Source organism: Odontomachus brunneus, unplaced genomic scaffold, assembly GCF_010583005.1.
Source record: "Odontomachus brunneus isolate Ranch 3 - 2012 unplaced genomic scaffold, Obru_v1 Obru_scaffold_060, whole genome shotgun sequence".
NCBI classification, from domain to species: domain Eukaryota; kingdom Metazoa; phylum Arthropoda; class Insecta; order Hymenoptera; family Formicidae; genus Odontomachus; species Odontomachus brunneus.
Window position 1 is genome coordinate 1,351,806 of NW_022639510.1, and position 27,955 is coordinate 1,379,760.

The following is a 27,955-nucleotide window of genomic DNA, read 5'->3' on the forward strand; positions in this document are numbered from 1 at the left end:
AATAATATGGTAACATTTACTATAAAAATTATATTTTTAACTGTAATCTTTTTACTATGCCATTATAGTTTCAAATATCATACATTTTTCTCTCAGTGTGGGCTGAATTAAAACTTTTTACAGGAATTTTTCCATTTTTATAACCGAATTTTCGTTTGATCCCCAAATACTAGAAAATCAGTTACACGAATCGAGTATTTTTTTTTTCATGTGGCATCATTTTTGTCATTTTAGAAGTATAACTGGAAAAATTCGGTGCTGCAAACAAAAATAAATTTACACAATTGAATGATTTCATTCAATGAAAGGGAAACGGTCTATAAATGAAATACAGGTCGTTGATAGGTTGTGTTAATTATAAAAAACGATTGACATATACTCTGAAGAAAATATGTCTGATATTTATAACTATAAATAATTATTACAAATAATGATCAAGAAAACTATTTTTTTATTCAGTTTTAAATAACTATAATTTTAGTTAAATCAACTATTTTTTCTCTCAATAAATGACGATTGCGGATCTCAATTAAAGAGAACTTCCCAATTTGTCCGAGCATCTCTAATCGTAGGAGAGCTTGACAAATGACTTCAAGGGCACTCCGTACGTGGGTGTCGTCATTGCGAAGTGGTGCAATCCGCATTGTGTTATACTTTATCGTGACGTCTCAGTATACGGAGAGGATTTTATAGTAAAAATCACTATAGAATTCTAAATATACTAAACTATAGAATTTTGAGCAATAGATTGACGTTTCGCAGTTTTAATTTATTATCTTATTTACGTTTTAATTTATTATCTTTTTTATTTCATCCTCTCATTAAGGAACCGAAATGTGCTATTAAGAAATTTTTTGTTTTTTAGTAAAATTTATTATATTTCTTAGCAAGATAGTTTATTTCCGCATTACTACACTGAGAAAAAAAATGTAAGAAAAAAGTATTTATTTAGTGAATACTAATAATAAACACATATATTTACTTATATTCTTTAATATAAAATTTCTTTAAAATACATTCTTTATGTACATTTTATTTTAAAACCTTAGCTTTTCATAAAAGTAATAGTTTATTTTATTTAATTAAAAATTAGATTTAAGTAAATATATCATTAATGTCTACTAAATAAATATATTCTATTTTAGATACTTTTTTCTCTCAGTGTATTCGAAAAAAATTTATTTGAAAATTATCGTATCTTCTACGTGTGCCGGATATTAAGATTATTCATAAATGAGATATTCACTAACGTGTAAATCCAATCGCCAAAGACCCGCGATCGGGTCTCGCTCGCGTCGCTTTCCGGAGCAAGTTTAAGTGCGATTGCGTGCTAGCTCGGTGAAATAATCAAGACTTCAATTAAATTAATTGATTGAATTAGTGCGAGATGAGGAGAACGCGGTCGCGCGATCGATTTCCTCCTTGGTTGCATCAAGTGCCGTCCCGGTCGGGCCAAGTCTCGCCGACGAGGCTGACGCGTCGCGCGACCTCCTCCTATACGTCGGCGTCGTGAGAAATACACCGCCGAGAAATACCGTCGAGGCATTCCTGGGTACGTCGTAGTATGGGCTGGCCAATCGCCGATTGTGTACGAGCTCACGCCATGTGCGACGTCGTGCCGGCTGATCCATTCTCTTTTCGAGCGCTTCGGCGTACGAGCCAACAACACTTCGATCGTTGACGCGGCGCGATGACGCGGCCCGGTCTTCGTTCCTCTACAAAGGAAAGAGTCTCGTGAAAAAAGAGAACAATGAACGACGGCGCAACTGGTGCGAGAATGCGCAGAAACATACAGCTGCCGACGGCCATATTCGGGTCAATCAGCCATTTAAAGGCCAACCCTCTTGGCTCGGCGGCACCCTTCCTTGCACAACACCTTACTGATCCAGCACATCTGGCTCCTTCGCTGTGAATTTTTCCCCCTCGTATCTTTCTGTCCTCTCCCTTCCTCTCTCTCTCTCTCTCTCTCTCTCTCTCTCTCTCTCTCTCTCTCTCTCAAAAATTAAAAAAATTATAATTTGTGAGTTGGATTTTGCATAATTATTTTTACACATTAAATTAATGTTTACATAGTAAATTAATATTATGTCTGCTGTATGAAATAATTATTAGAAGAACGCGCACAAAAAAAGAGAAGAAGATTGACGCGTTGTGTTGGAATCTCCAAAGTGCGTATCAATCCCGCGTTACTGTGTCTCTGTCAACACGTGTGCCTTCGTTACAATGTCATATACAGGCCGACTAGTCTGCGGCGACGGCGAAAAGATAAACAGCCGTAAAAGTTATTTATAACAGCGACGAGAGTGGTTTTTCCGAGGATCGACCGCGACACTCTCGTAATTCAGGAGCTCGATAGCCGAGACTAACGCGCGCGTACATTGAGAAAAAGCGGCCACGCGAAATGTTGTAGGTAGCTTTTCTCTCGCGAATGACGGTCTCGATCGCGTGCGTACGTATTGTCGCGCCCATTACTGCGCGAAAGAGCCCGTCACTAGGCATGTGCGATTTTGCGATATATTACAAACACTGCGATTCTCTTTTCTTAAATTACAATGCGACACGCAATTGAATTAAAATTACTACACTTAATATTGATTGTCATTAAAATTTTAATGAAAAAAAGGTAATCTTATAAAAGATAATTTAATAAGAAAAATGCCAATAAATAATTACAACTAATAAAACGTGCAATAATATATCCTTATATGCATGTCTTAAGAAGTCACTTTTAAAAACATTAAAAAATTAATGATTTGGAAATAAACAAATTTTGTAAAATGCTTCTATTTTATCCTGTGTGGAAAGGCATAATAAAGTGATGTTTTTAAGAAAATTTTACTTCATTATGCTTTCATTTTAAATTATTTTTCCACAAAACTTGTTTTTTTATAGTGGATATTTTAAAGAATATTTTGATGCAGTACGAAAAAAAAGGTTAATTTATTTATATGTAATATGTTTAACATTTATTTAAACATTATGTTTTCCATCATGCCTCAAGTTCTCTTATAATTAAAAATTACGTTAGCGATATAAGATCGCGCGCGATTTGGAAACGTATTTGCGATATGAAATTGTGCGTGACTCAAAATCACATTTGCGATATAAAATCGTGCGTGATCTGAAATAAACACTTGCGATTAAATCGTGCACAATTTAAAATCATATTTGCGATACAAAATTGTGATACGACATCGCATTTATTGCGACTTTTAAAAAACATCGCATTGCTACACAATTTTATAAATCGCACATCCTTACCAGTTGCTGCGTTTTCCTCTGCTCCTATCACTACTTGCTCCTCTCGCCGCCACTGAGAACTCTCGCGACCAAGCGAACGATAATTATCGAACTAATTATGATAATTAATATGACCTTCTCTTAAGGTCTTTAGCCCCAGTTCCGCGGATAACAAGCGCGATCCGGCGATCTCGCCGTGAAAACACAGGCAGGTAGTGCTTTCGAAACAAACACATCGTCGCTTCGGGACGACGCGCGTCGCGCCGGTGGTCGTATTATTTAACCGCGTTTGTCTCCCTGCCTTCATCGATTTCCTCGGCGTAGTGTTGGCTCGAGTCGAATTTCAGCCCTACATTTTCGTGATCTGAACTTTCTACGTCTGTATATTTTGAAGAATCAGTGTACACTAGAGACAATCTCGTGTTGAATACAATATATGTTAACAAATAATACAACTTATCCGTACGCTTTTCATAGAAAATATCTCAACGAGAATGAATATGTTATATATAATTGTGTTATCTTAACGTTTGGTAATAGTGAACATGAATTCAGCATAGAGCAATCTAGATAACACGACAATTTTAAATTAACACACGGATATGTTGAAGATTTGATGCAAAAATTGCTAAAATCGATTTCAATACAAGTACAAACTGTTTTTTATTGTGTGTTTAACTCTTATTGGTCACATTTTCTAATCGTAACAAGTTGGTCACATGGGGTGTGGCACACCCCAATGTCATTTTCGTATTGCCATTTTAATCAGATCGCATTTTTAAATTATTTAGTGGTGTTGACACATTCTTGAAGGACATAAAAATATGTGTGTGCTCCAATAATTAAAAAAAATCCTTAAATTTAGCGTTTGCAATTCCGTTACTTCCGAAGAGAATTTGAAATTGAAAATTGCTTGGGGTGCTGTATGACACCCCACGTGACCAATAAGGGTTAAGATACATGGAAATTAAATTACAATTAGCACCTCTAAATGACAGAAAACACAAAAAACACTTGTACACACAGAAATATATACTGTAAATAAACATTACTTATAAGTATTTTATAAATTTATATATTCGCAAATCTATTACGAGTTCATAAACATCAAATTTCTTTAAGGTTATATTTAGAATTCTAAGTTCTTGGATTTAATCCAAAAATATGAAATTAAAACAAAAATTCGGGATATTTACTACATAGAACTGAATCAACTTCTTTTTAGATGAAATACTTCATCTAAAAATTCCGAGACCACGTATAAATCCACGACGCTAATTTACGCGGACGCTTGTGTTGCTCTTTGGGTGCCAGTTATCGTTGAACGCGAAACGTGATCGGCGATAGATGAGAAGTAATGAGCGGAATTCTATCTGATTTTTCATTGTCCGCCTTTTGGCACGCTGATCGTCGTTCCTCAGTTATATTGATAATGTCGCAAGTGCGTTACGTATTCCATGCGACGTGATAACCGTGTGTTTATACGCACAATTTTCACCTTGATTGAAGATTCTTATGAATCATTCTTTGGGGGATTAAGTCTTATCTCAACAACAACAAAGAGCTTTTCAGCTCAGTCTACTGTTGTCGATAAGAGAGCTCCTGTAAAAATGCACTCTAAGTGCAAACTGCTCAAAGCGATATATAAGACACTCTCTCAAAAGGAATCAGTACAAATATTTCTCAATCTTTCTTGAATCAATAAGAGTACTGTTATTTCATGATAACCAGTAAATATTTCATGGTATCAGTGAGTACTGATTTTCAACGGCAACACTTCCACTTTATCAAAGAGTATCAGTATATTTTCTTTCCAGCTTACATAGCCAACATGAGGGAGTTGGTTTATAATTATATTCCTTAACTCCATACATTCATTCATTCCTTATTTCTACCTACTAATTACTAATATACATTGCCTCTCTCTAATTGACTTTATAATATCATCCTCGTTGCATAAATACTCTTGTATTCTTTTTATTTTCTACTTCAGCTTACAATGTCAGGAAGTTCTTTAATTTTTACCTTCTCCTTATTTTACATTTTTCCTACACTTCCTTTCTTCTTTTCCTTTTCGCCACTTATCCTATTTAACTTAACCTATTCCTTTTCCTTTTACCTTTTTTACTTATACTAGATATTTCTTAACCTATACTTTGGCAAATTCTATCTTTTGGATTTCTTACCTATACTTTCGGAGGTTTGCCATGTCTTCCGAGAGGAGTGCGAGCGTACGAAAAACTTTCCGTTCCTCTGGGAAACGAACGTATAAATACTCTTGTAATCTTTTACAGTCTTCTACAGTAATTTGCACCTAACCTTTGCACTACATCTTCTTCCTATCCATCATGTTTAATTATACTTTCTTATTTTATTCAACGGGTAATATATCGTTTTCGTTCATACTCCAAATTCTGTTTTTTCCTTCAACTACACATCTATTCCTTTATCTTTCCTCTTCCTATCCGATTTCTTCACTGCTCCCCTTTATCTATATTTTCTTTTTCTCCAACTTTCTATATGTTTCTTTTAGCTTAAAAAAAAGCATCACTAAAAAAGAGTTTTCCATATTCCATGAACTTTCTCTTATTCTTTGCACTTTCTTCTTCCGTATCTCTTTATTTTACTTTTTTATCCGATGATTAAACCAAATTTTTCCTTTTCATTTCTTATATCTTTTTCTCCCTCCGTTCCTTTTATGTACTTCTATTTTCTATTATAAGGTACCTCGATAACTTCTCTACATTAATTTAATAATGCTTGCCTGCATTACTTTAACTACTCATTCCTTGCGACGCTATAACTTCTATTATCTATGCACTTTTTTCACTTGCGGCAATCCTGTTTTCCTACCTAACGTCTTGTTTCGCCTTCACTTACACATTGTCTATGCATTCATTCCTACATAATTTCCCCGATCTGATCTCCCATACTTAACTCAATACACTAAAATTATTCTAAACTCATGCACCATGTTAACTAAGCATTCACACGTACTAACTAAATCCCATAACATTTCAGTGAAGAACTGGTTGTACTTTAGAGAGTGTCTTATATTTTTCTTAAGTGTAAAATTAGCCGACCTATGCTATCTGGTCGCGAATAATCGATTACCGTAGACGGTTTTCTCACTCGATTTCTATTTCTTCCTTTACCGGTCAGCTAAATAAACTCGATAACTGAGGCTCTATTCAGATCATATTTTTCCAGTACTGTGAATTAGATCTTTGGAATATGGTTTGGTAAACTACAAAAAAGAGAAATGAAAAAATCGCTGCAATGGAATTAACAGTCTATCGCGTATATACATGTTACATTTCGAAAAAAAATAGCGCTGTCGCTTTTCGCGTTAATTTTCAATTACGGGGCATCGCCACAGTCGTAATGCGGAGTTCGTGGCTGATAATCAGCAGCGCGGAGTGCTCGTTGCTGTCTAAATATAGAAGCGACTGTACACGTTTATGCCGTCGTTAAGAGCACAGGACTTATCTGCCGGATAGTAGCCGGACATTGTCTTCAATTTAATGAGTCGGCTCATGTAGTAGCCCGCAATTTCAGCGTTCTCTCATTGTCAGCTCCGACGGAAATCAAACGATAATAATATAATACCCGATTTGATGCGCGCTTAGTGTGGATTTAATTCGCGCGCAAATGTCAAGCACGTTGCGCGGTCGGTTCTCTTTGACCGTTTGGCTTTATTATCGAGGTCGCGGCAATTGTTTCCCGATATCGAGCGCAATATGAGTGTAATTAGCTGACCGCGATCGTAAACGGAAGGAAAAGAAAGTAATTAAGCGCGAACTCGATACAAAGACCCAACTTTACATGCACCAAGTACATTCACTAAGAGCAGGCATCGTTTTCGCACACATACGCGAATCGTGATTCACAACTTACTGCGGGTGTATATATCTTCTTATGTTGTGGTATTGTGTATAAAATCGATGACCCAGTTCGAAATTGGACCGACTAAAAATTTCTTATTTCGAGGAGGCGTATCAGAAAAAAAAACGAGCATTCATGTTTGGAAAATATTTTCATTTTTGACATGTTAATCTTTAAATAACGTAGCGAAGAAAAGTTACTTGCAGGATTACATTTTATGATTTAACGAAGAAAACTCGGTTCTTATTGTTCAAAAATAACTGGCCGTATGCGAGAATGATCCAACTCGCATGAAGTACGTTTTGAGAAAAATGAGGATGAAAATTTTATACATAATTTAAAAAGTATAAATAGTATTAAGATTTTTTGCAATCGTTAAAAAAAAAAGTCAAGCATGGTCAATTTTCTTCTCTTTAAGGTATACATTGACAAGCTTAGCCCTTACAAAATGGATAAAAAAGATGTAACTAGTAGAAAATAAAAACTGTTTTTTAATTAATTTTAGGCGCTCAAAAGGGTTGTATGTTTTTCATCATATGTAGAAACACATATATAGATTATCCATTGTTAACAAAAACTCAAAAATCATAATTTTATTGGTTCGATAATTCTTGCATAATTATGACCACACTGTAAAAACTGATGTGTTAAATTTCATATCATATGTCCCAAGTCATCTATTCTCATTTATGTGTAAATTTAACACAAAACAAGTGTGATAAAAAGTAACACGCATAAATATGGAAAAAATGAACACAAGAATTTAACATTTGAATACTATCAGGAGTCACAGTTTGTGTTAAGTTGACATATGTATAATGTTAAATTAACTAAAATAAAACGTTACTTTAACATTTGAGAGAAATATTAATCTATGGTTTTGATAAAATGAAAATGTTAAATTAACATAATCTATATCTGACATTTTAAATATGTCAATTTAACACAACCTGTGATTCCTAACGTATTCAAGTGTTAAATTCTTGTGTTCATTTTTTTCATATTATGCGTGTTACTTTTTAACACATTTGTTTTGTGTTAAATTTACACATAAATGAGAGTGGATGATTTGGGACACATAAAATATGTTACATTTAACACATCAGTTTTTACAATGCAATTTTCATTAGTGAAAAGCATAAAATATTGGATATAATGTTTTGAGGATATAATATTTTTAAATATCGGAAAAGAATACTATTATTATCAAAATAATCATATTGTGCTTCTTTGTGAGACTATTATAATATTAAAATAAAACGATTGTTGAAATTCAGGACTTAAAAATTCTTTTGATAGAATTATATATTATTGTTTATATATGGAACATTGATTGTTAATTGGAGTATATTAGTTGCAAGTACTAATCTTTTTTTCTGTACAAGTTCATTAAAGAGTATGTAAGCCCGTTTTTCAAGTCGTTCGTTTTTTTACCGCTCGAGTCCATTGGGAACTTTTCTGCGAAGAGATCGTCGTCGGTATTGTTTACAAAGCGGCGTGCGCGACATTTATTTTCACAAATCGCGCCTATACTGCGCACATGAAAACGATACTACGACGTACGTGCGGACGTATACTACGGCTGGCCGTTCGCCAAAGCTTATCCTTGAGCATTCACTTTTCTTCCACCCGAGTGTCTGGCATTCATAGATATGCAGAAGGTTCCTCGCGCGAGATTGACTCATCTTCGCGTTATCATCTTCGCGTTTCCCCTTCTGCCGTCCGATAGCCGGCTGATTCGTGACGCGAATTTTTTCGTTTTTTGCTGCGTGGGAGTGATAACTGCGGCGCGACGTAATATTTTCCGTCGATCTCGAGGAGACTGGGAGGAGACTGATAAAGCGCATTCTCTTTTGTTTTACAGGAGGCCGAGTTGTTAGACAAGAGCAGGGATTGGATTTACGAATGGAGTTCTCGACCGGATCAGATGCCACCAAAGTACGTAAAATTCAGATCCTCGAAACGACATGGAACTGTTGACCGACTATGGAAAGTTTCCGACGCGTAAAAGATGCACTCAAGTGCCTTTTGTTGCTGGCTCGTTAACGTATTGTAGAACGTTAATATAACCTAACCTAGCAGCGTAGTTGAGCGAATGAGCTCGTTTGAAAGAGACATGCTCTGTATTTGTCTTGTACACATGTGTATTGAGCTTCTCCAGTGGTTTGCGGTTGCAATATGGCCCTATTGTGTGTTGCAGAGACTGGAAATTCAAGCACCCGTTGGGTATGGGCAAGAGAAAAACGTACAGCATTCGCACGGCGAAGGTCGGGAAGAACGGCTTGTTTTCCAAGGAAGTCATCTACACCCTATTCTTCACGAACTTCTTGTCTCTGCTCATTGGGACCGGTCTTGGGTACGTGACGCTTCAGAAAACACGATATCGTAATCTATCATCGTAATTGCCGTGTCTCTTTTACTCTCAAGACGTTAATTGGATTCGTCTATTTTATACGCGTGATTAATTATAACTGGCAATTAGTCGCGCATCGAGGTGTAACCGTGAACAATTGTGTAATTATTCACTGGCAGAATCGTGCTGTAAACATGAATCTCGTTTCGTTTTGTTGCAGTGTCCTACTCACCAGGCGGGGTCTCTTCATGTCCCGCGTCGCTATCGAGTAAAGGATACGATTGGGAGTGTCTGCATCGGATTGGTCACGCTTGAGCGGAGAGAAGGGCCGGTTATGCGAGATGCAAGAAAGACTGAACATGCCGGTGGGCGATCGAGCCTAAAACAGAGAACACGCAGCACATAATTCGATTGTCCCGATTTAATATTAGCACTTTGTATTTTACTCCCTTTCCCTCCTCCCCTAATTATACAGTGTACTTCTCAGATATTGCGTACTATGCAAGTAATACGCATTATATGCTTAGGAAGGAAAAGTTAAAGAAAACGTGGAGAAAAGAAAGATAGGAGCAAATGGAAGAAAGAAAGAAATAGAAGAAGAATAAGAGGAATCTATTGTAGTCTATAAAATGTTGCAGGAGCAAGAAGAATGTGAACGAAACATGTCCATTTTATACCGTTTCTAATGCGTTTTTATCTGCGATAGTTCGTAGGCATAGCTTGAATAATATTTATCAGAAAAACTAATTATATATTACTTGTTAGAACGGAAAGAAAGGAACGAGAGAGAGACTGAGCGAATGTGAATGCGAGAGAACGAGAGCGTGTGTTTATTGCATGGATACGTGTGTGATGATGAGAAGGAAAGCACGAGGAAAGTGAAGGAGTGAGCGTGGTTAAAAGACGGCACGGGTAAAAAGAAAAGAAAAAAAAAACAAAAGAATCATGATTGCCCGGAGATGAGGGCGATCCCGGAAACGCTGGACGACTCGTCCTCTTCATGCGGATTGTCGCGTATGACTCTTGCGTCGAACAGTATGTAGAGACGTAGAAATTTTTGTCGTGGGAATGAAGAGGAACGTATGTCGTGAATTCTCTCCCTGAGAGAAATCCGAAACGATCGAGCCACAGCAGCAATAGCCACCGTGTATCGCGGTTTTCTTCTTTCGAATTATTGCGCGACGCCTCTCAATGATGAATCTACCGGGAGAATTAGAATGTGATAGTTCCTACAGAGGAAGTGTCGACGTCGACGACCCTCTCTCGACGTCGAGGCAACCACAAGCGGGCAACCGGGAAAAAGAGGGACCACGAGGATGTGCGAGCGTGCGGGCTCGCTCACGGTTGAACAGCAAGACGGTTTCGGTGCGGCGTTTTTCTACGATATATATCTTAATTATATCAGCATTTTGTAATTTTCTTGTAATAAATTCACACATAGAGCGATACGGACAGCGGATCCGTAAGAATGCGTTTCATAGGCTCTTACTAATACTCTATACTTGAAGGATATCGTCCCACGTGAGACGCTCAAATCTGAGCTAGATTTTAGCTTTTTATTTGGATCATACAATATATATACGCGAATATATATATATATATATATATATATATATATATATATATATATATTCAAATCAGATATATATATATATATATATGTATATATATGTATATATATGTATATATATGTATATATATATATATATATATACACATGTATATATATATATACACTTGTAATCGCGACTCAGCTGAAGAACTCTTATCTACATTCAAGTCTAAGGTTCGTATTAATAGTCGTTACTTGAAATTCATCCTACGTGAAATACTCAAATCTGAATTTAGAGTTAGATGAGTTTTTTTATTTGAATTATATCACACATGTAAAATTACATTTGCAATCGCAATTTAGCTGAGAAACTCAGATCTAACTCTAAATTAAAATCTGAGTGTCTTACCTGAAGCAAGTTTTAAGTAATGACTATTAATACAGGCCTAAGTATCTCGCCTGAGACAGGTTTCAAGTAGCGACTATTAGTACAGAGTCATAATCCGCAATTGTTCAGTCAAGACGGTCGACCCAGCCACGACGCGACTATCGACTATATCTCCGAGGTTTTTCTCGGGCAGCAGGTGTCCGAAAGATTCGCTCGAACAAGTTTCTCTTTTCAAGATCATGAAAATCCGACTCGCGCGTCGCGAAACAACACGCTGTTTGTGTCGGTGGCCGCTTTAACGCGTTTGCTACCGCTTGGAAATTCCCCCTACAGTTCCTAATCCCGTATTCTTTTTATCGTTTGAAAACAGATTTGCTGATACTTCATACTTGAAGCAGAAAGACTCGGTTTATCGCGTGGACATTAAAGGGTAAATTCTCGCCGTCACGCCGATGTGACGCCGGTTTCTCATGAAAGAGATCGCCGTGTCACGCGTGTGTGACGCCGGTAGCCAGCGTGTTAAGGGAACGATTGTTTGAGTCCTGTGCGTTTTTCGACGAAGAAGTTTGGCGAATCCGTGCGAGAATCCCTGGCATGAATCCCTGGCATGAATGTGTGGTGCATATGGTTCGCTTTCGGCAACGGAAGTTTTGTTCTCGCGCGACGGCGGAGTGATGCTCTTGGAGTTTGTATTCTGGTATTTTGTACTTTACACGCGAGGAACGGCACGGAGCGATCGAATCACGAATTACTCCGGGTCCACGATAGATGTACTAAGTCTTAGCCTTGTGCTCTACGGCCTTTGTGATTTCTGATGAAAAGCGTTTCACGCGCTGAACAATTGGAATCTGATTAACGCTCTTGAGGATTATGACTTCAGGTAGCGGTGGAAAATGTTTGTAGTCGAAAATTATGCCGCAGTTTTGGGCTTAGATTGTAAGGCTCTTTAAAGGTTTACTACACCTATTGTAGACTCATTCGTCGAAGCTGTGTACGCAAGTGTAATCGCAATATGGTTCTTTTGGATTTCGATCGGTGATGGGCAATCGATCGCACATGTTTAGTAGTGATGTAGGGACTAATTTTCTCAATGCGCACGGTAGCAATTGCGCGCTCGCCAATTTCGTGACTCTCAGCAAAATCGGCAAACGCGACCCCCCCCTCTCCCCCCGATGTTTTGTGAATTGACAGATTCTTTTTCTGCGCTCCTTGGCTAAGTCGCGTTATTTAATTTACGGCAATGATATTCAGCGTGTTTTTTCATAAGTGATTATTTTGTAATACTGTCTGTATGTCATACGCATAATAATAATAATATTCCGTACGCATTAGTGGCGTTGGTGACTCTTTGGCGTTTAGCGGGCGCTCTCGATCCTCTTTCGACCGATGTCTCTCTGCGGAGGGTGTCTCCGCCGCGTATCTTCGCTAAACTCGGAAAGCTCCAGTCGAATGATTTATACAAGCGCTACGAAATAAAGAGTTTTGTAAATTGATAATCACGACGAGGTATTGATTCTTTTGTAAGCGCTCGTTGTTGCAATTTGTCGCGATACACAGCGCGCTGCTGGTCGCTGTTGACGACTTGACGCGCGAATTAACCGCGTGAAGCGATCTGAGTGTTTGAAACAAATACATTTCGCCGCGGTTGGACGCGTGGGCAATTTCAGCGCCGCAAATAGCGCACACACGAGCCGAGAAAAATGGATTTAACCACTTCCCTGTTAGCCAGAGTAACGAAATAACGCCGGAAATGGGACGCGGGTCGAGCAGATTTTCACCTAGAGCTTCTCACGAGATCTCATAACCCTGCAATCAGGAACGCACACGCGGGAAGAAACTGATCCCACTTTCACCCGAACATGTCGGACAACGAGTCGATTGATCAGCGTGAGAAAAATCTTAAGGTTTTCGTGCGAGTTCTGCCGCTCGAGAAACCGTGCGATTGTTGCGCAAAAATTAGCGCGGATTGTAAGGTGAGATTTCAGCGAATTTCTCTCTGATGTTGTAAATCTACAGGTGCTTCAAACGTTCGCGTATTCATGGTCAGCTGAAAAAGATACGGCTCTGTGTATTGTAATGTAGAATTTAGGATTTTTAGCTTATTTCTTTTTTTTCTCTAACATAAGTGTGTATTATTTCAGACGTTCTTCGTGAGATGTCTGCAAAGTGCACGACGAGGTAGAAAGTCGGCGTATCCTGTCTACTGGGCTTTTCCGACCAATGGCATATTTCATGAAGCGTCGCAGGACAGAGTGTATCGCGCTACCGCGAAGGATCTTCTGGAAAAGTACTGAAAAATAAAATAAATACCAAAACCGGCACTTTTCGGAGAAAAGCATCGGTCCACGTCATAAAGTTGTCATCACTCTGTACTATGTCGGCGATAGAGAGTTAATTATTGAAGTATTTTGCTCCTTGGTATGACAACGAGTTCACTTTGTCTTGTATATGGAGAGAATATTACAGTTTTCATTTCATATAAATTTTTTGCAATTTTTTTATGATTTTAGTAGTACAGCAATGCACTAATAGTAAAGTTTATCTTGCTAAGGAACGTATTAGTCTTGACTGAAAACAACTAATTTTTTAATAGCACGTTTAAATTCCTAAAATATAAATAGCACTTAAATTTAAAAGACAGTTATTGCAAGATGTCGATTCATCGTTTGGTTACAAAATTTTATAGCAATTTTTACTATGAGATTTTCTACGCGTGCATTTTAATAAATGGGCAACATAAGAGTTATATATATTGATTGGATAATGATCAATGTCGCCGATGGAGTAAGAGGTGCGCGACGTATCGCCTGTAAAAACTGTTGAATAAAGCGGCACGTGCAATAAACATAATGCGGAAATGGTTTAAGAGTTTTAGGCGGCGTAAATTGCGTGCTGATCAGCTACGGGCAGACCGGGTCCGGGAAAAGTTTTACGATCGGCGGTCTTAGGAACGACTGGAAGGTATGAGGTATCTCCTGCTCTCGAGTTTTTGCCGCTCACTCGGCTGATCGTTTGGTCTAATTTGCCCATTAACCCTCGTCGGTCGCAGCACAGAGGGATAGCTGCGCGGCTCCTGTCCGACATGTTCGCAGTGAAGGCGAATCGACGAAAGGTCAATGACATATATTACCGCCTAAGCTTCGTTGAGTTGAGAGGCAAAAACGTGATTGATCTTCTGACGGCGCGAGAGCCGAAGATCGTGAACGTCCACGTCAAAGACGTCTTTGAGGTATCGAGTCGCTTCGTTATGAAAGTCGTCCGGTGATGGCGCAGACACGATGAAAATCGTTGCAGTTGTGATTGCAGAATATCACCGTGGCGGACGTGAAGAGCGAGCCGGAAGCCTTGAGGAGATTATTCGAGGGAGAAGCGAGGAGATCGACTGTAACGGGCGCCACGTATCCGGTGTCGCACTTGGGTGCAGCCGTGATCACTTTTCACGTGTCGAATACGAGCTTGATTATATCACAGGCGGTCGTAGCGGTAGCAAAAGTAAATTGACAGCTTCAGTTCTCGTGAAAGTTTGTCTTCGAAATTTGAGAGGGATCTGTTAGTATGCTGAATTATTCAAGAGATACGCAAGTATCTCGAATAATCTCTTAGTATTATGTGTGAGGCAAATATTTGAAATATAATATTTGCTAGACATTTCTCATTACGAGTCACGACGTATTAGATACACATCATAGAGATGGCTGGAATTGGCACGGTGGGAAAGTCGAGTTGCTCGAAAACGGCTAGCGACGTGGGTATGGCGAATTTGATGAAAACCCAACTGGAACAGTACTTCTTGTATCTTCGAAAACCAAGTGCCTCGACATACAGTGTCGCTCGCTCGAGCTTGTCGAGACTGTTGAAGAACGAGTTCACTGTCACATCTGTCATCCGGTAACTATACTGAGAAAAAAATATTTGAAAATTTATTTATAGAATATAAATTTTATTTAAAGTAATATGCGTAGGAAGAATACAGTGAGAAAAACACACTTGCAAATTTATTTGTGAGATATAAAGTTTATTTCTGTAAAATAAACTTATCGCATAAATAAGTTCTCAGGTATTTTATCTCAGAAAATATTTTTCCCCACAAGTAAATTTTCAAATATTTCTTTCTGTGAAATAAAGTTTATTTCTGTAAAAGAAACTTTCATCCCACAAATAAATTTTCAAGTATTTCTTCTCAGTGTACGACTTTCTATCATTCGAATATCGCAATAAATAATTTTGCAGCAATCGCAAACGAATTAGAACGAACGAATTAGAATAAAATCACGGAATGTCAGTGCGTCTTATAATGTATCGCGCGACGCATCATTTAATCGTTAATTTAAAAGCATTGATCTTCACGTCAGTTTCATATCTCACGTTCGCATCACAAAGGAAGATCTCGTTGTGACTTTGTCGACTATGCGACTGACCATGGAAATCGCAAAACTAAGACCGATCAAGACAATACGGCACATTCAGCCGCAGGCGGAGCTGATCCTGCAGCAGCTGCGAGAGGAGGTAAATGCGCTGAGGAAAGAGCTGCAGTTGAACGATATGTTCCTTCAGCAAGAAGCGCTGATGAACATCTCGAAAACGAGGATCGAGCAGATCGGACGGGATATTATGAACTTTCTGAAAGGTTCCATCTCGGAATTGACACTCTTCAATGTTTCGCAAGCGCAGATATTGGTGAAAATCATTAAGCAGCTGTACAACAAGTTCGTATCCTCGATTTTTAGTTAAAGTGACGTTTTCGAATTTTTTTAATATTTCACCCGATACTCAACGAATCGCTGTCTTTTCTGATAAGCACAACGTTTTAATTAGCAGCAAGAAATTGATAATCACAAATATGATATTTTTGGAATATTTTAGATTAGTTGCAAAAGAAGAAGTTGAAGAGAAGTTAAGCGAAGCGTACCATGATGTAATGAGCTCGTTGATGCCAGCAGACACTACTTCGCTTGCGACATTGTCACAAGTACTTGAATTATATGGTGATACGTATAATTTTATTAAAAAAATATACATTCTTTTGTTAAATCAAATTGCATGCTGAAATATGAATCGCAGCAAATGCTGAATTATTACAGAACGCTGAAACGCACAGCGCAGTCGACTCGGATTACGATCGTAACGAAGACGAAGACATTACGTCAGAAATTACGTCAAAAAGCACCGACGACAAAATGACAGTAGAGCAAGTAGGAATATTAAGTAAACACGGCATCTCATTGGGACCTGTTTTGCAAGTGGACAGCATCACAATAGGATTAAAATGTCCGACAGCACTAAAGGCGGTTTCGGATAATAATGAATTGCAAATGACCGAACTTACATATGGATGCGCGGACAAAGCGAGAAGAATGTTTCGTCAGTTGCAACGAATGATGGAGCGCAAATTCGAAGTGAGAATGCAGAACGGCTTTACGTGTTTTAAGCGACTCGTTTTCCATACTGATTGCTATACAAAATTTTAAAACGACAGTACACTTGTATAGAGTATATATATTAATGGTATCCACTATTTTCACCAATTACAATAACCTGACAGTCAATTAATCGGTTTTTAAACAATGATAAAAGGCAACAATAAAAATTTCAGAAACATTCTTTTGTTTTGTAAAAAATCAAGGTTATCTCTATTTTTTTTTAATGGAACCATATATTTTTTATTCATAATGTAAAGAGAATACAAAACTTAATAATTCATGATGTTGCCTTTGTTGTTATTTCACAGCAAAAAAGGATAGTAAAATAATAATTTCAATAAGAGTACAAAAGTAGTAAAACAGTAAAAGAAGAATTTCAATAACGTATAAGTATGCAAAACTATAACTTGTAGAAATAAACATGTCTATTTCAAATTATTTTAATTTATTTCAACAGACATGTCCTAAGCACTTAACATTATTCACTACATCTTGTATTCCAAACATTATCTTATCTTCTGTCTGTATTTTCACAGTTAAGGCTGCCGGAATTTTTTCATTAAAAAAGTAATTTTTTTTCTCAAAAATTTTTAAGTAACATAGACGTGGCGCAGAATCTTGAGATTTGTGCAAAGCCACAAAAGTAGCTTTTCCATCAACCTAAAGGTTAAATATTAGTAAAAATAACATGAATTATATCATTGAATTTGTTCTGATCCTTTTTATAATATTACAGATAAAAAAAATTTCCATTCTATTTAAAGAAGTGAAAGTAATTTTGATTTTTCTTACAAAAAAGAACGTTTTCGAAACGTTTATTATCGCATTTTATTGCCGTTTAAAAACTGATTAATTGTATTTAAAATTTTTTTCTAACCGATTATTATAACTAGTAAAAATAATGAATATCACTACGTTGAACATCCTATTATATATATAATATATTTTCTTATCATTAAACAATTTACATCATGGCACTTTTGAAATTTCATATATTTCTGGACAAATCGCATAGGAGGATATGAGTGCTCTAATTTTTCGATGTTTGTGTCTTATTACAGGAGAGACACGGAAGAAAGAAAACACCGTACGCTTGTGTGGTTTCAAACGCGAACGATAATTACTTTACAACGATCCACAATATTAAGGAGAATATTAAAACAATAGAAATACCTCGTAACGATTCCCAGCATATGTCACAATGTTACGACAATAAAATCGCACGATAAACTGATTTAACACTTTGACCTCCGGATTCACTGGTTATTCTTTTACGATTGACGACGAATTAATTAACTCTCGGTTGTTGGCCAATTTGTATGCCGTCGCTGTTAAACTATTTTCAGTCAATATTTCCATGAGGAGGATCGCGTTTGTTGTAAACATTCATCTACCAAGGTCTCCTTCCAGCATCGCGAAAACACAGGAGAAAAAGAGAGAAAATAAGGAAGAAGAAGAGAGAAGATTCGTCCCCCAGTTTTCCATCAACTGTCGAAGCGTTCAAACAAGTAAAGACACAGTTCGAATAAGAGTATATATTTACATCTGTCAGGACGACCAACGACGTATTGGATGACTAATGTCAGTCATACTTCGTCAGTTCATTTACTTGTGTGTTCGTTTATTGCGTGTTGCTGTAGCAATTATTACGCAATTATTCTTTAAATTATCTTTATTCTTTATTATCTTTAAATTATTTAATATTCTTTAATTTATCTTTTGTAATACGTACTGTACATTACTGATATAAAATGTCTTCTAAACCTTACGTAGGATGCTTCATATCGAGGATGCTCAACTGTATGCGGACCTCTTACAACGAATTGCAAAGGTTTGTTTCGTTGCTCGCCCGACATTTACACTAAATGGCTAATTTAGTTGTGCCGTACAATAAATATTACGTAAACTCATGATGTATAGGTAATTTTTAAGTGACGCGTTTTGAGGACTCTTATGTCTACTTTTGAAAAGATCTCGAAGCTGTAATTTACGGAAACTATTAAATTATAGGATAATTCGTTTTAACGGACACAACTTCGACGACCTCGATATTGTCGAGAACATCCTTCTGAGTATTTTTCGGAAGGCTTTCAAGCTGGTTGGAGCTCTGTGTCTGTTGAAACGAATAATTATCTCCTTCTGCATTGGGCAAACATCGCATTTCGCTTTAAGTGCACTCAGCCAGAAATGATTCATTTCGACGTAGCTGATGTCGAAAGTTGTCGATTCAAAGTTTGCGTTGATATTTCGAAATTTTTTTTACAATGAAAGCTTGCATATATTGAGTTTTAATGGGATATTTAATGGGAGTTTAACTTATATTTTAATATCTTATATATTTCATACAATTTCATATAAAATTTTTCGTTAAAAAATCGTATCGACATTATTTTGATGTTGTTTGAATATTTGATCTTTGTAAGTATGCAGCAGATCTATCAGGCATTATCGTCTGACATTTTATATATGTAACTTATTATCTTATTAACTTCTTATCTTCTTATCTCCTTATTAACTTCTTATTCGGAAATGCTAAAATTTCAACACAAATTCTGAATTGACAACTCGACGACATCGAAATGAGGTCGTTTCGATGAATTATTTCTGGCAGAAGGATTAAGTAAACTTTGTGACTCATACGTGGAATTAATTGCGGTCGGTTAGCACAAAGTAGGGAGTAAAGACAGGCGAGAGATTTCTAAAGTGTCCTAAGAATAAAGTAGATACATTTCTAGATTTTGTACTTACAAAATGTGATACAAACATGTGAAAGGTGAAAAAAAAATATAAACAGCTATAAAGTAAAAGAAATAGAGAACATCGATAGATCTTTCGACGGTTCTGTTTATCGTATCATAGTAATTATATGTATGATGTTGTCCTTTTATTCTAGCATATTACTGCTCGGGAAGATTGAGCAATGGGAAGCCATAAATGACAAGGAGTTTCAGGTAAGAATCGTCGCGAACGATAACTATGAGAACGTGTTTGCAGAATACGTGATTTCTGCTTGTGTGTTTCTTATTAGACGACGAACGAAGGTGAGAGCTTTGATTATTTCTCGAAGGAAGGCGAGAAATATCTGAGCATGGCGCATAATTTACGTGAGAAGAACTCCAAGCTATTTCCGCGTGTACTGAAGGCGCTGGACAATTTCACAAGGGTGAGTTGACATTTGATTGTAATAAAATCGAATTTGTCGTGAGATCTTGGGCGAAAGTGATGGATTAACAAATTGTAAGAATTTCGTGAATAATTAGTCTCTTCATGATAGCGAGTGAATTTATTAATCTTTAATTTCTCTATGTGTTATTTCACGTACAGCTAAACGCCTTTGCTAAAAGCACAAACTTACAAGATGTCGCCTCTTTGTACCGATACGAGTATTTCTTGGAAAAGCTTTTTGCTTGGAAAGCCGCGGAGGACAAGCGCAAATATACAAGATATTGTAAAAGTTGTGGAGGTTGTGAATGTTGTGGAAGAACAGAACACGAAGAAATTGTGGAAAACAAGAACGAACATGAAATTATGAACGACGAGAAGGAATGTGACGAAGAAATTAGGCAGAACAAGAATAAATATAACAAAAAAATTGCGAAAAACAAAAACAAATATGTCAACGGAATTTTGTTAGAAAGGGAATACGATACAGTGATGGAATATGAAGATATAGTCTTCATGTTCCGAGAGGTATACTATAACGAGTATATTGAAGTATATTATTTATTTGAAAGCGTTCAAGTTTTTCTTAAAGTGAATCAGTAAAAGGACTTCTGAATTGAATCAGTAAAAAGAGTATGTTAGCGATAAGTAGTGAGTATTCACTAATTTTCAATCAAACACTCTTACTTTACTGCTCTGTCTTCTTTCTCACTGATTTTGAGTGGAAGTAAGATTTCACTATAAAATTTGTAGTGTACATGAGTACACTGTTATACGCTTAATTAAATCCAACTTTTTGCATTTGTGATGATGAAATTAACGTTTTCCGTGCGCTTTGCGATGGCAATTGTCTGTGTTTGCAAAATGCATAGATAATTGAAATAGTCGCTACTATTAACTGATCCTTTCAGCGAGATTTTACTGATTACTTGTAACTGAACGACTAGTATAAGTAGAGCATTTCAGTGAAGAATACACTGATTGTGCTTTAGGCAGAAGAAAAAAGCGCTTATGGATACGACTATGCGTATAGTTTCCTCAAGGATTACTGTGTTATGTTCATGTTTTTCCGTCAACTGGAAAACTTCAGGATGCTAGTCGCGATGATTCAAAACCTGTATGTCGAATACAAAAGGTGTTGCCTGTTATTGCATAACCTGATGGCAAATTACTGTCTGAAAGCGAACAGTTTTTTGCGCGCGCAACTCCGGAGCTCGAGAAAGCTTCGGCGAAGTAAGGAGCATAGCATGCGATGTAAATACAGATACCTAAAGCAGTTGATAGCACGCATTATCGAGGTACGTGCGTTTCCCTTTTAAATTTGAGCTCATTTTGGGACGATTTCATTCAATTCCGACTGAATCAATCGATGATTAAGCAACAGAATTGTCAATGGTCACTTCTGGCTATGTAATTTGTCATCCAATAACAACTAAAAAGTTAATAATTCTTCTGTGTATTTTAGCAAAATGAAACAAGTAACGCTTGATTATTAGCAATTTTAAACACATAAGTTATAAAGAGATTACGAAAGATATAAGTTATAAGGTGATTTTCTTATTTGTTTTAATAACAGTTTTTATTTTTCATCCAGGCAATTTTGTTGGCTGAATAAATCGTCAGTTAGTTCAAAGAATTTAAAAATTATTCTTAGGCCCTTCTTTGCAACTCGCGACAGACTTCATGATGGAACTTGGATTTTCATGTGTCTCGCTGTTTTCAGGAGCGAAACGACATGGCAAGGTACATAGGAACTGCGAGTGATCGTCGTTCTGAAGCAAATGCGAAATAAAGATGTGATCAAACGATTGACGACATCACGTTTCTTGCTAAATGAATCTTTCGTTGACGAAGTGATTTTTTACGTGTCTCTTTATATATTCATTTTGCCCGAAGACAAGAAAGAAGTATATGAAACTCGGTTTGTCCGTCAGTGTGTTTTGCATTTTTAAGTATATATGTTTAACAATATTTATAATGAAGTAATGTTTTATTTTCGTTTCTTGTGTAGAGACACAGAAAAGAAATCATCGATATAAGAATACCTGAACGGGAAATTTTATGAGGGGAAACTCTAATTAATTTTAAAATTTACGACAGTTCAGATGTTTCCATTGCGGTTTCTTTAGATATATTCAGTTTTATGTCAGCTCGCGTTAAACCAGAGCTCGGAATTAGTTGCTCATTTCGGCCGATTCTCGGAAGCTACGCTTTTTATCTTCCCCTTGCCGCGAGCGGGCCACGAAAATGACGTCGCGGCTTCAAGTTTGGAGGCTGGACCGTCACTTTAGTGACCCGCTCGCGGCAAAGGGAAGATAGAAGGCGTAGCTCTTGAGAATCGGCCGAAATGAGCAACTAATTCCGAGTTCTGCGTTAAACTATCACGCTTGCAACTAGAACTAGAGCATTTTTTTTTAAAGTTTGCTACGTCAATTTATTGCAAGCTTTGTCAATAAATCTGTTTTTAGCTGAACTGATGAAATAAAATATAATTGTCTCATTTATTACATCAGTATGCACTAGTTCAGACTAGTTCAGCTAAGAAGAACAGACCTAATGTGTTGTAAGATGTACACAAACAAATAAAGTACGCGTGAATAGAATAGTCGAATTGAGTCGAAGAATCTGAAATGCCGCAAGTTTTCGCGAATTTGTACAATCTTTTTGCGAAATGATTCGCACACGTTCTATCTGATGAAGTTAAGAGAGAGCACATCTAACAGTCAATTACGAGCTGCTGCTTACGTGGTAATCAGTTGGCAGGAACCAAAATGACAATAGACAGTGTTTAAATTTGGACAGTGTTTTTCTGGAACATAAGAGTATAATCAAGATATCTCTAAATAAGAGTATAATCAAGATATCTCTATACTTTTTTCTAATCCTTCGTTGTAATTATAATGTTACACGTGAAGAGTTGAGCTGTCACTTGAACTCTCGCTAAAACCGTTTATCGCGCAAATTTGTAAATAGTGGCTCGTAATCGTGACCATTGTGCTTCCAATTTCATCGGAAGAAATGCGTCCAACACGATTCGCAAGTGTGTGTACTACACGCCCAGTTGCCCAAATTAACACATTCTGTTCAGGTATTCTTATATCAATATATGACTTAGTGTTTTGGTTACACGTGTATATCTCTTATTAATCATATTTAAATCATATTTATAATCTCAACCAAGTCTTCTTCATGATATGTTGTTTGATGCATAATTGTAGAAATATATAAAACAATCAGAGACGCAGTGAGAATCTTCTAATTTCATTGAACTTCTCAAGCATTAGAGTTGCGCAAGACTCGGCTTACAAGAGAGCAGAGTTCATTTATCGAGGAACGCTCACGCGCAGATTGGATAAGCATGCAGATTAATGCACTGGTCACTCTTAGTCGATAACGCATAAATATTAATTTCCATTTGTTCACAAAGGGCTATTCGAAGTGACTAAGTTTCACGTTGGTTGACGCGCAAAGGAGAGGCAACAGATACGCTTTTTATTGCAATTCCAGCGATAAGCATTGATAAGTAATCAGAGTAGATTACGAGCAACAAACAGGTCGGCCAGCAGATGTCGCGAACTCCAAAGAGGCCTCTTCAAGCTCGAGGTCGTTCCCGAGAGCGTATGCGGTCAGTAGCGCGTCGTCGGCGGCGTGTTGTCGTCGTCGTCGTCGTCGTCGATCGTGCGTCGGGGAAGTGTTGTGCCGAGCGTGAACGCGTTATTTTTAGTTGAAAAAGCTCATCGTGCACTTGCATCGACCACATCCAAACGGGAACCGATTTGAAGTGTCAAGCTCGCCGCCAACATGACGGATTCGCGGTGCGGAGATGCCGTGCGTTATTTAACGAGCGAGGAGAGGGAGTACGCGGCAAAGTACCTGAACGAGACGGACGAAAGCAAAGCGAGCGCGGTCGCAGAGATCAGATGTTGGATCCAGGAGAACGATCTCATGCACTCACGCATTGGTAATAGCAACGTTGCTGCGCTACTAAGGACACGGTAAAGTCACGCGGTAAAGTGACTTTCACAGCCGACTAATTGGCATTCACGACTCGCCGGGCGAGTTTTCAGATAGTTTTGTGTTCCTTCAGGGTGTTTTTTGTTTCAGAGATATAACAAAGGTGTAGATCTTATGATTTTGAAATAATCAGCCTCTTCATTTCACTGATTACTAACTCTTTTCTTCTCTCTGTCAACTCTCTGTCTTTATAATTATTATACGTTCGCAGTTTTCTGACTTTGTTATGGTGTAACAATTATATAAAGATACAATTATATAAAGATAAATATTAGCGATTTTTCCAAAGATTTAATAATTTTAGTAACTTTGACTGATTGTACTAATATTTGCACTTACTGATTTAACATATTTTTCAAATAAGAAAATATATTTCCTTAGATTTTCATGAAAACAATTGTTTGTTCTATCGAAATCAAAGAGTTTAGATTTAACTAAATATATTATTGGTACTCACTGAATAAATATATTTTTATTTTTTAGATATTTTTTCTTTCAGTGTATGGTTGTCATACGACAATCTAATAAAATTAAATTAATATAGTAAAATATAGAAAGATATCTTTAAAATAGAAAGGTACTCTCAAAATATGTGCAAGAGATATATGTGAGCATACATATATAACATAAATATAAATTAAATCTGCAAAAAAAAATATATATAAGTAATATGTAAAGTAACATGTAATATGTAACATATAATATGGAATAAGAAATGAGCTTTTGCTCTCTGATAACGAGATGAATTTATGTGTAAGTGCTGTGTCTGCGTCTTTTTTAACGAAAATTTGCATTTGTCTAAGTATATGTAGTTTTGTTTTACATTGTCGTGTTTTATACTGTCGAGCAGACATTATAGCGAAATATCTTCTCGATTGTTCCCTCCACTCTCTCCGAATTCTCTCCACTCTCGGGGGAACGTTTGTTCGTTCACAGACGAGTTCTTCATCTTGCGGTTTCTGCGTGCTTGCAAATTCAACGTCGAGAAAGCCAAGATCAAGATGCGGAACTATTACCAGCAGCGATCTGATCTGCCGGCGTGGTTCGCGAACAGGGATCCACTTCTGCCGGAACTGCAGCAGTTGTTTGATTTGGGGTAACGACCGTTTCCCGCAGCGTAATTATCGCGGGCGTATTCTCTCATGCGGTTGCAAGGATCACGGTTGCAAGAATGTGCGCTCAGCTTTAACCGTGACTCCGTAATTAGGCGACTCTTAATCGCGCTCTTGCATTGTTAAATCACGATCGTGGCTTGAATAATAATTGCGGCTTAAGTGCTCGTATAATTGATAAATTATTGAGCAGGCAATTTTCGTTGATCCTATTGTTCTCGAAGCTTTCTACTGAGAAAAAGAATTTGAAAATTTATTTATAGGATATAAAGTTTATAGGATATAAATTTATTTATAGGATATAAAGTTATAGGATATAAAGTTTATTCACAGCAATGAACTTTATTTCACGGAAATAAGCTTTATTTCATAGAAATAAACTTTATCCTACAAAAGATAAGCTTTATTTCGTAGAACTATACTACTTTATAATATATAAATAACTTTTCAAGTTTCTCAGTGTACTGATTTTACGTACGATACATGACAATTTATTTGGATATTCATTTGATTTCATTTTTTTGTTTTAGAGTATTTCTGCCATTGCGGAAGCTGGACGACCAGGGAAGGATGGTTATCATCGTGCGACCAACTGCGCACGATCCGTATAAGCAGCAGATATCGAACATACTGAAGGTATTGGTAATTCAGAGTTAAAAAACTTCAAAAAGACGTCTTACAGACTAACAAACAGACTCTGAGACAGACTCTAAAAAATGTCTAAAGAAAGATAAGACATCTTCAAGACATCTTTTAGAAAGCTTGTATTGTCTGGCAGTGTAAAGTTCAAAACTCAAATTCAATCAAGAATGATGTAAAATAACATTGCCGTTCGCTCGAGAAGATGTCGCATTTCAGTTTAAACTTTAAATAATCTTAAAAAGAAACAATTAGTTTTATTTTTAGATCTTATGTGTTATCAATCTGTATAAGGGTGAGTAAATCAATATATAACTATTGCTACCTTTGAATTTCTTCAAAACAAAAAACAAAGATGATTTTCAAATCCTCTCTTTCTCTCGAAGTTACTTTACTTAGAAAAGAGATTTACTTCTATAAGATACTTGTTTTCTAAGTAGAATAACTTCGAAAACTTAAAAGTTAATTTAATTCTTTGTTTTGAAGATATACCAAGTGCTGATTCGGGTTATAAAGTGTTAAAATGTCGTGTTAAAATTGTGCACGACTCATAAAAAATATATTCAGTCCAGTGAGACGCAACTCGCGTTGACAATAGGTCAATTCTTTTTCGAAGAACTTTCTAAACTGGTGTACACTGGTGCAATAAATTAGAGTGAAACACGTATATTTTATCTCACTCTAACTTATAGCACCAATATATACTAATTTAAGAAAATTTTCGGAAAGGAACAGACCTGATGTGCTAATTCTCTGACTATTGATCGATTTGCACGCTTTGTCCTGAACATACAAAGTACCTTATAAATTATGTACCATTATATATAAGACCTTATAAATTATGTATTCGGTTTGCGCTTTATTTAAGCGCTTCATGCATTAGCATTCAGCATTTCACTTTACTAGTCACTCTAACCGACCAATTTTTTCAGGTCTGTATGATGGTCTTCGATCTGAGCTCGAGGGACCACGTATCGGGATCTTTGCGCGGCGTCTTCGCGATCATAGATTTGGATGGCGTCGGCCTCGGTCACGCTCTTCAGATGCGTCCCAACATCATAAAGAACCTGGTGCACTCGTGGCAGGGTTGCTGTCCGATCAGGATCCAATCGATTAATTTTGTGAACACACCTGCCTACGTAGACGTAGTCCTGTCGATCTTCAAGCAATTCATGAACGTGAAGCTGAAGCAGAGATTGAGCGTCTACAGACGCGGCGTGAAGAACAATTGCTGCAAGGAGCTGCCACCTGAAATCCTGCCGGTCGAGTACGGCGGCACCGACGGTTCGCTACAGGAATTGAAAGGTACACTATGACAATAATTATAATAACAATAGCGAATATCTACAAAAAATATTATCTTATTCTCAGTGGAAATTCTTTTACATATGGTTTCAAAAGAATTCTTCTAAAACTTGTACAATCATTTATATAAATATCTTTTTACTTGCAAATGGCACGCAAGAGTTTTTGGCATGCGTTTGCTTGCTTCTCACGCCATCAATCCAAGGTTCTATAGTAGTGAGACTAAGAACCTTAAGTAAACATATTTCTCTCGATTTAAAAGAAAAACAGGATAATATCTAGTAGATTTCCGGTTAAAAAATAGTTCATTAAATTTTCATTTCATTAAATTAATTAATATTTTATTTCATTAGAAGACTCTTTCGGTAGGATTTTAGAATATGAAATAACAAGAAATAGCATCTCGAGTTTTTTTTGGGTGTTGGGATATTTTTTTTTGGAAGAATTCTTTTGAGGCCATATATAAAAAGATTTCTCTGCTGCAATAAGATTATACTTTTTTGATGAACAAAAATTATTTTCCAGTAAGTATAACAATCGCGAAAAAAACGTCAGACTCTTCGAATAAAATCATGATAATTCAGATACGAAGCTGTTAAATTAATCACTCGTAAATTCTTGCAGACTATTGGAAGAAAATGGCTGTGGAGAATCGCGACTGGTTTGCAGATGACGAAAGGTACAAAATGCTCTCTAGTGTGAAATAAATTGATTAAATTGAAATTATATAAGTTTGCGGAGTGACGAACAAAGATAACAAATTTATTAAAGCAATAAAACGAAAGTGGTGCTATCATACGTTGTCGTAAGGATATGGAAGTGGGATGTATAAAGCTTTTTAGATATATATATATATATATATATATATATATATATATATATATA

The 27,955-nt window shown here is 36.7% G+C and overlaps 4 protein-coding genes across 9 annotated transcripts in view; all 4 read left to right on the forward strand.

The window, feature by feature from the left end:
- The window catches only part of LOC116846080 (BCL2/adenovirus E1B 19 kDa protein-interacting protein 3), a 64,247-nt gene extending 53,321 nt beyond the window's left edge, over positions 1-10,926 (forward strand). The window contains exons 4-6 of the mRNA XM_032819478.1: positions 8,990-9,063; positions 9,326-9,481; positions 9,699-10,926. Coding sequence (XP_032675369.1) covers positions 8,990-9,063; positions 9,326-9,481; positions 9,699-9,750 — 282 coding nt within the window. The 3' untranslated portion in view covers positions 9,751-10,926. The remainder of the gene's footprint in view (positions 1-8,989; positions 9,064-9,325; positions 9,482-9,698) is intronic.
- A 2,027-nt stretch (positions 10,927-12,953) lies between these two features.
- Positions 12,954-18,077, forward strand: LOC116846077 (kinesin-like protein KIF9). Its single transcript, XM_032819469.1, has 10 exons — positions 12,954-13,391; positions 13,560-13,705; positions 14,286-14,379; positions 14,468-14,647; positions 14,725-14,910; positions 15,095-15,306; positions 15,771-16,124; positions 16,282-16,387; positions 16,500-16,814; positions 17,900-18,077. The coding sequence occupies exons 1-10, from the start codon at positions 13,278-13,280 to the stop codon at positions 18,065-18,067; spliced, it is 1,875 nt and encodes a 624-aa protein (XP_032675360.1). The 5' UTR covers positions 12,954-13,277; the 3' UTR covers positions 18,068-18,077.
- A 32-nt stretch (positions 18,078-18,109) lies between these two features.
- On the forward strand, positions 18,110-21,975 carry LOC116846078. Of its 6 annotated transcripts, XR_004378392.1 has the most exons (8): positions 18,110-18,346; positions 18,612-18,669; positions 19,732-19,789; positions 19,867-20,001; positions 20,163-20,528; positions 20,993-21,298; positions 21,466-21,548; positions 21,724-21,975. XR_004378392.1 is itself a non-coding variant. In XM_032819471.1 (7 exons), exons 1-7 carry the CDS (start codon positions 18,196-18,198, stop codon positions 21,613-21,615), a joined length of 1,095 nt encoding a protein of 364 aa, XP_032675362.1. In that variant the 5' UTR covers positions 18,110-18,195; the 3' UTR covers positions 21,616-21,728. The 6 variants fall into 6 exon arrangements, 5 of the variants coding, with proteins under 5 accessions (XP_032675362.1, XP_032675361.1, XP_032675365.1 ...); XM_032819471.1 differs by lacking the exon at positions 21,466-21,548 and having other exon boundaries at positions 21,595-21,728; XM_032819470.1 differs by lacking the exon at positions 21,466-21,548 and having other exon boundaries at positions 18,113-18,346.
- A 1,433-nt stretch (positions 21,976-23,408) lies between these two features.
- LOC116846079 (retinol-binding protein pinta-like) lies at positions 23,409-27,868 on the forward strand. Its single transcript, XM_032819476.1, has 5 exons — positions 23,409-23,961; positions 24,951-25,110; positions 25,657-25,762; positions 26,698-27,070; positions 27,695-27,868. Exons 1-5 carry the CDS (start codon positions 23,802-23,804, stop codon positions 27,775-27,777), a joined length of 882 nt encoding a protein of 293 aa, XP_032675367.1. The 5' UTR covers positions 23,409-23,801; the 3' UTR covers positions 27,778-27,868.
- Positions 27,869-27,955: the final 87 nt, after the last annotated feature.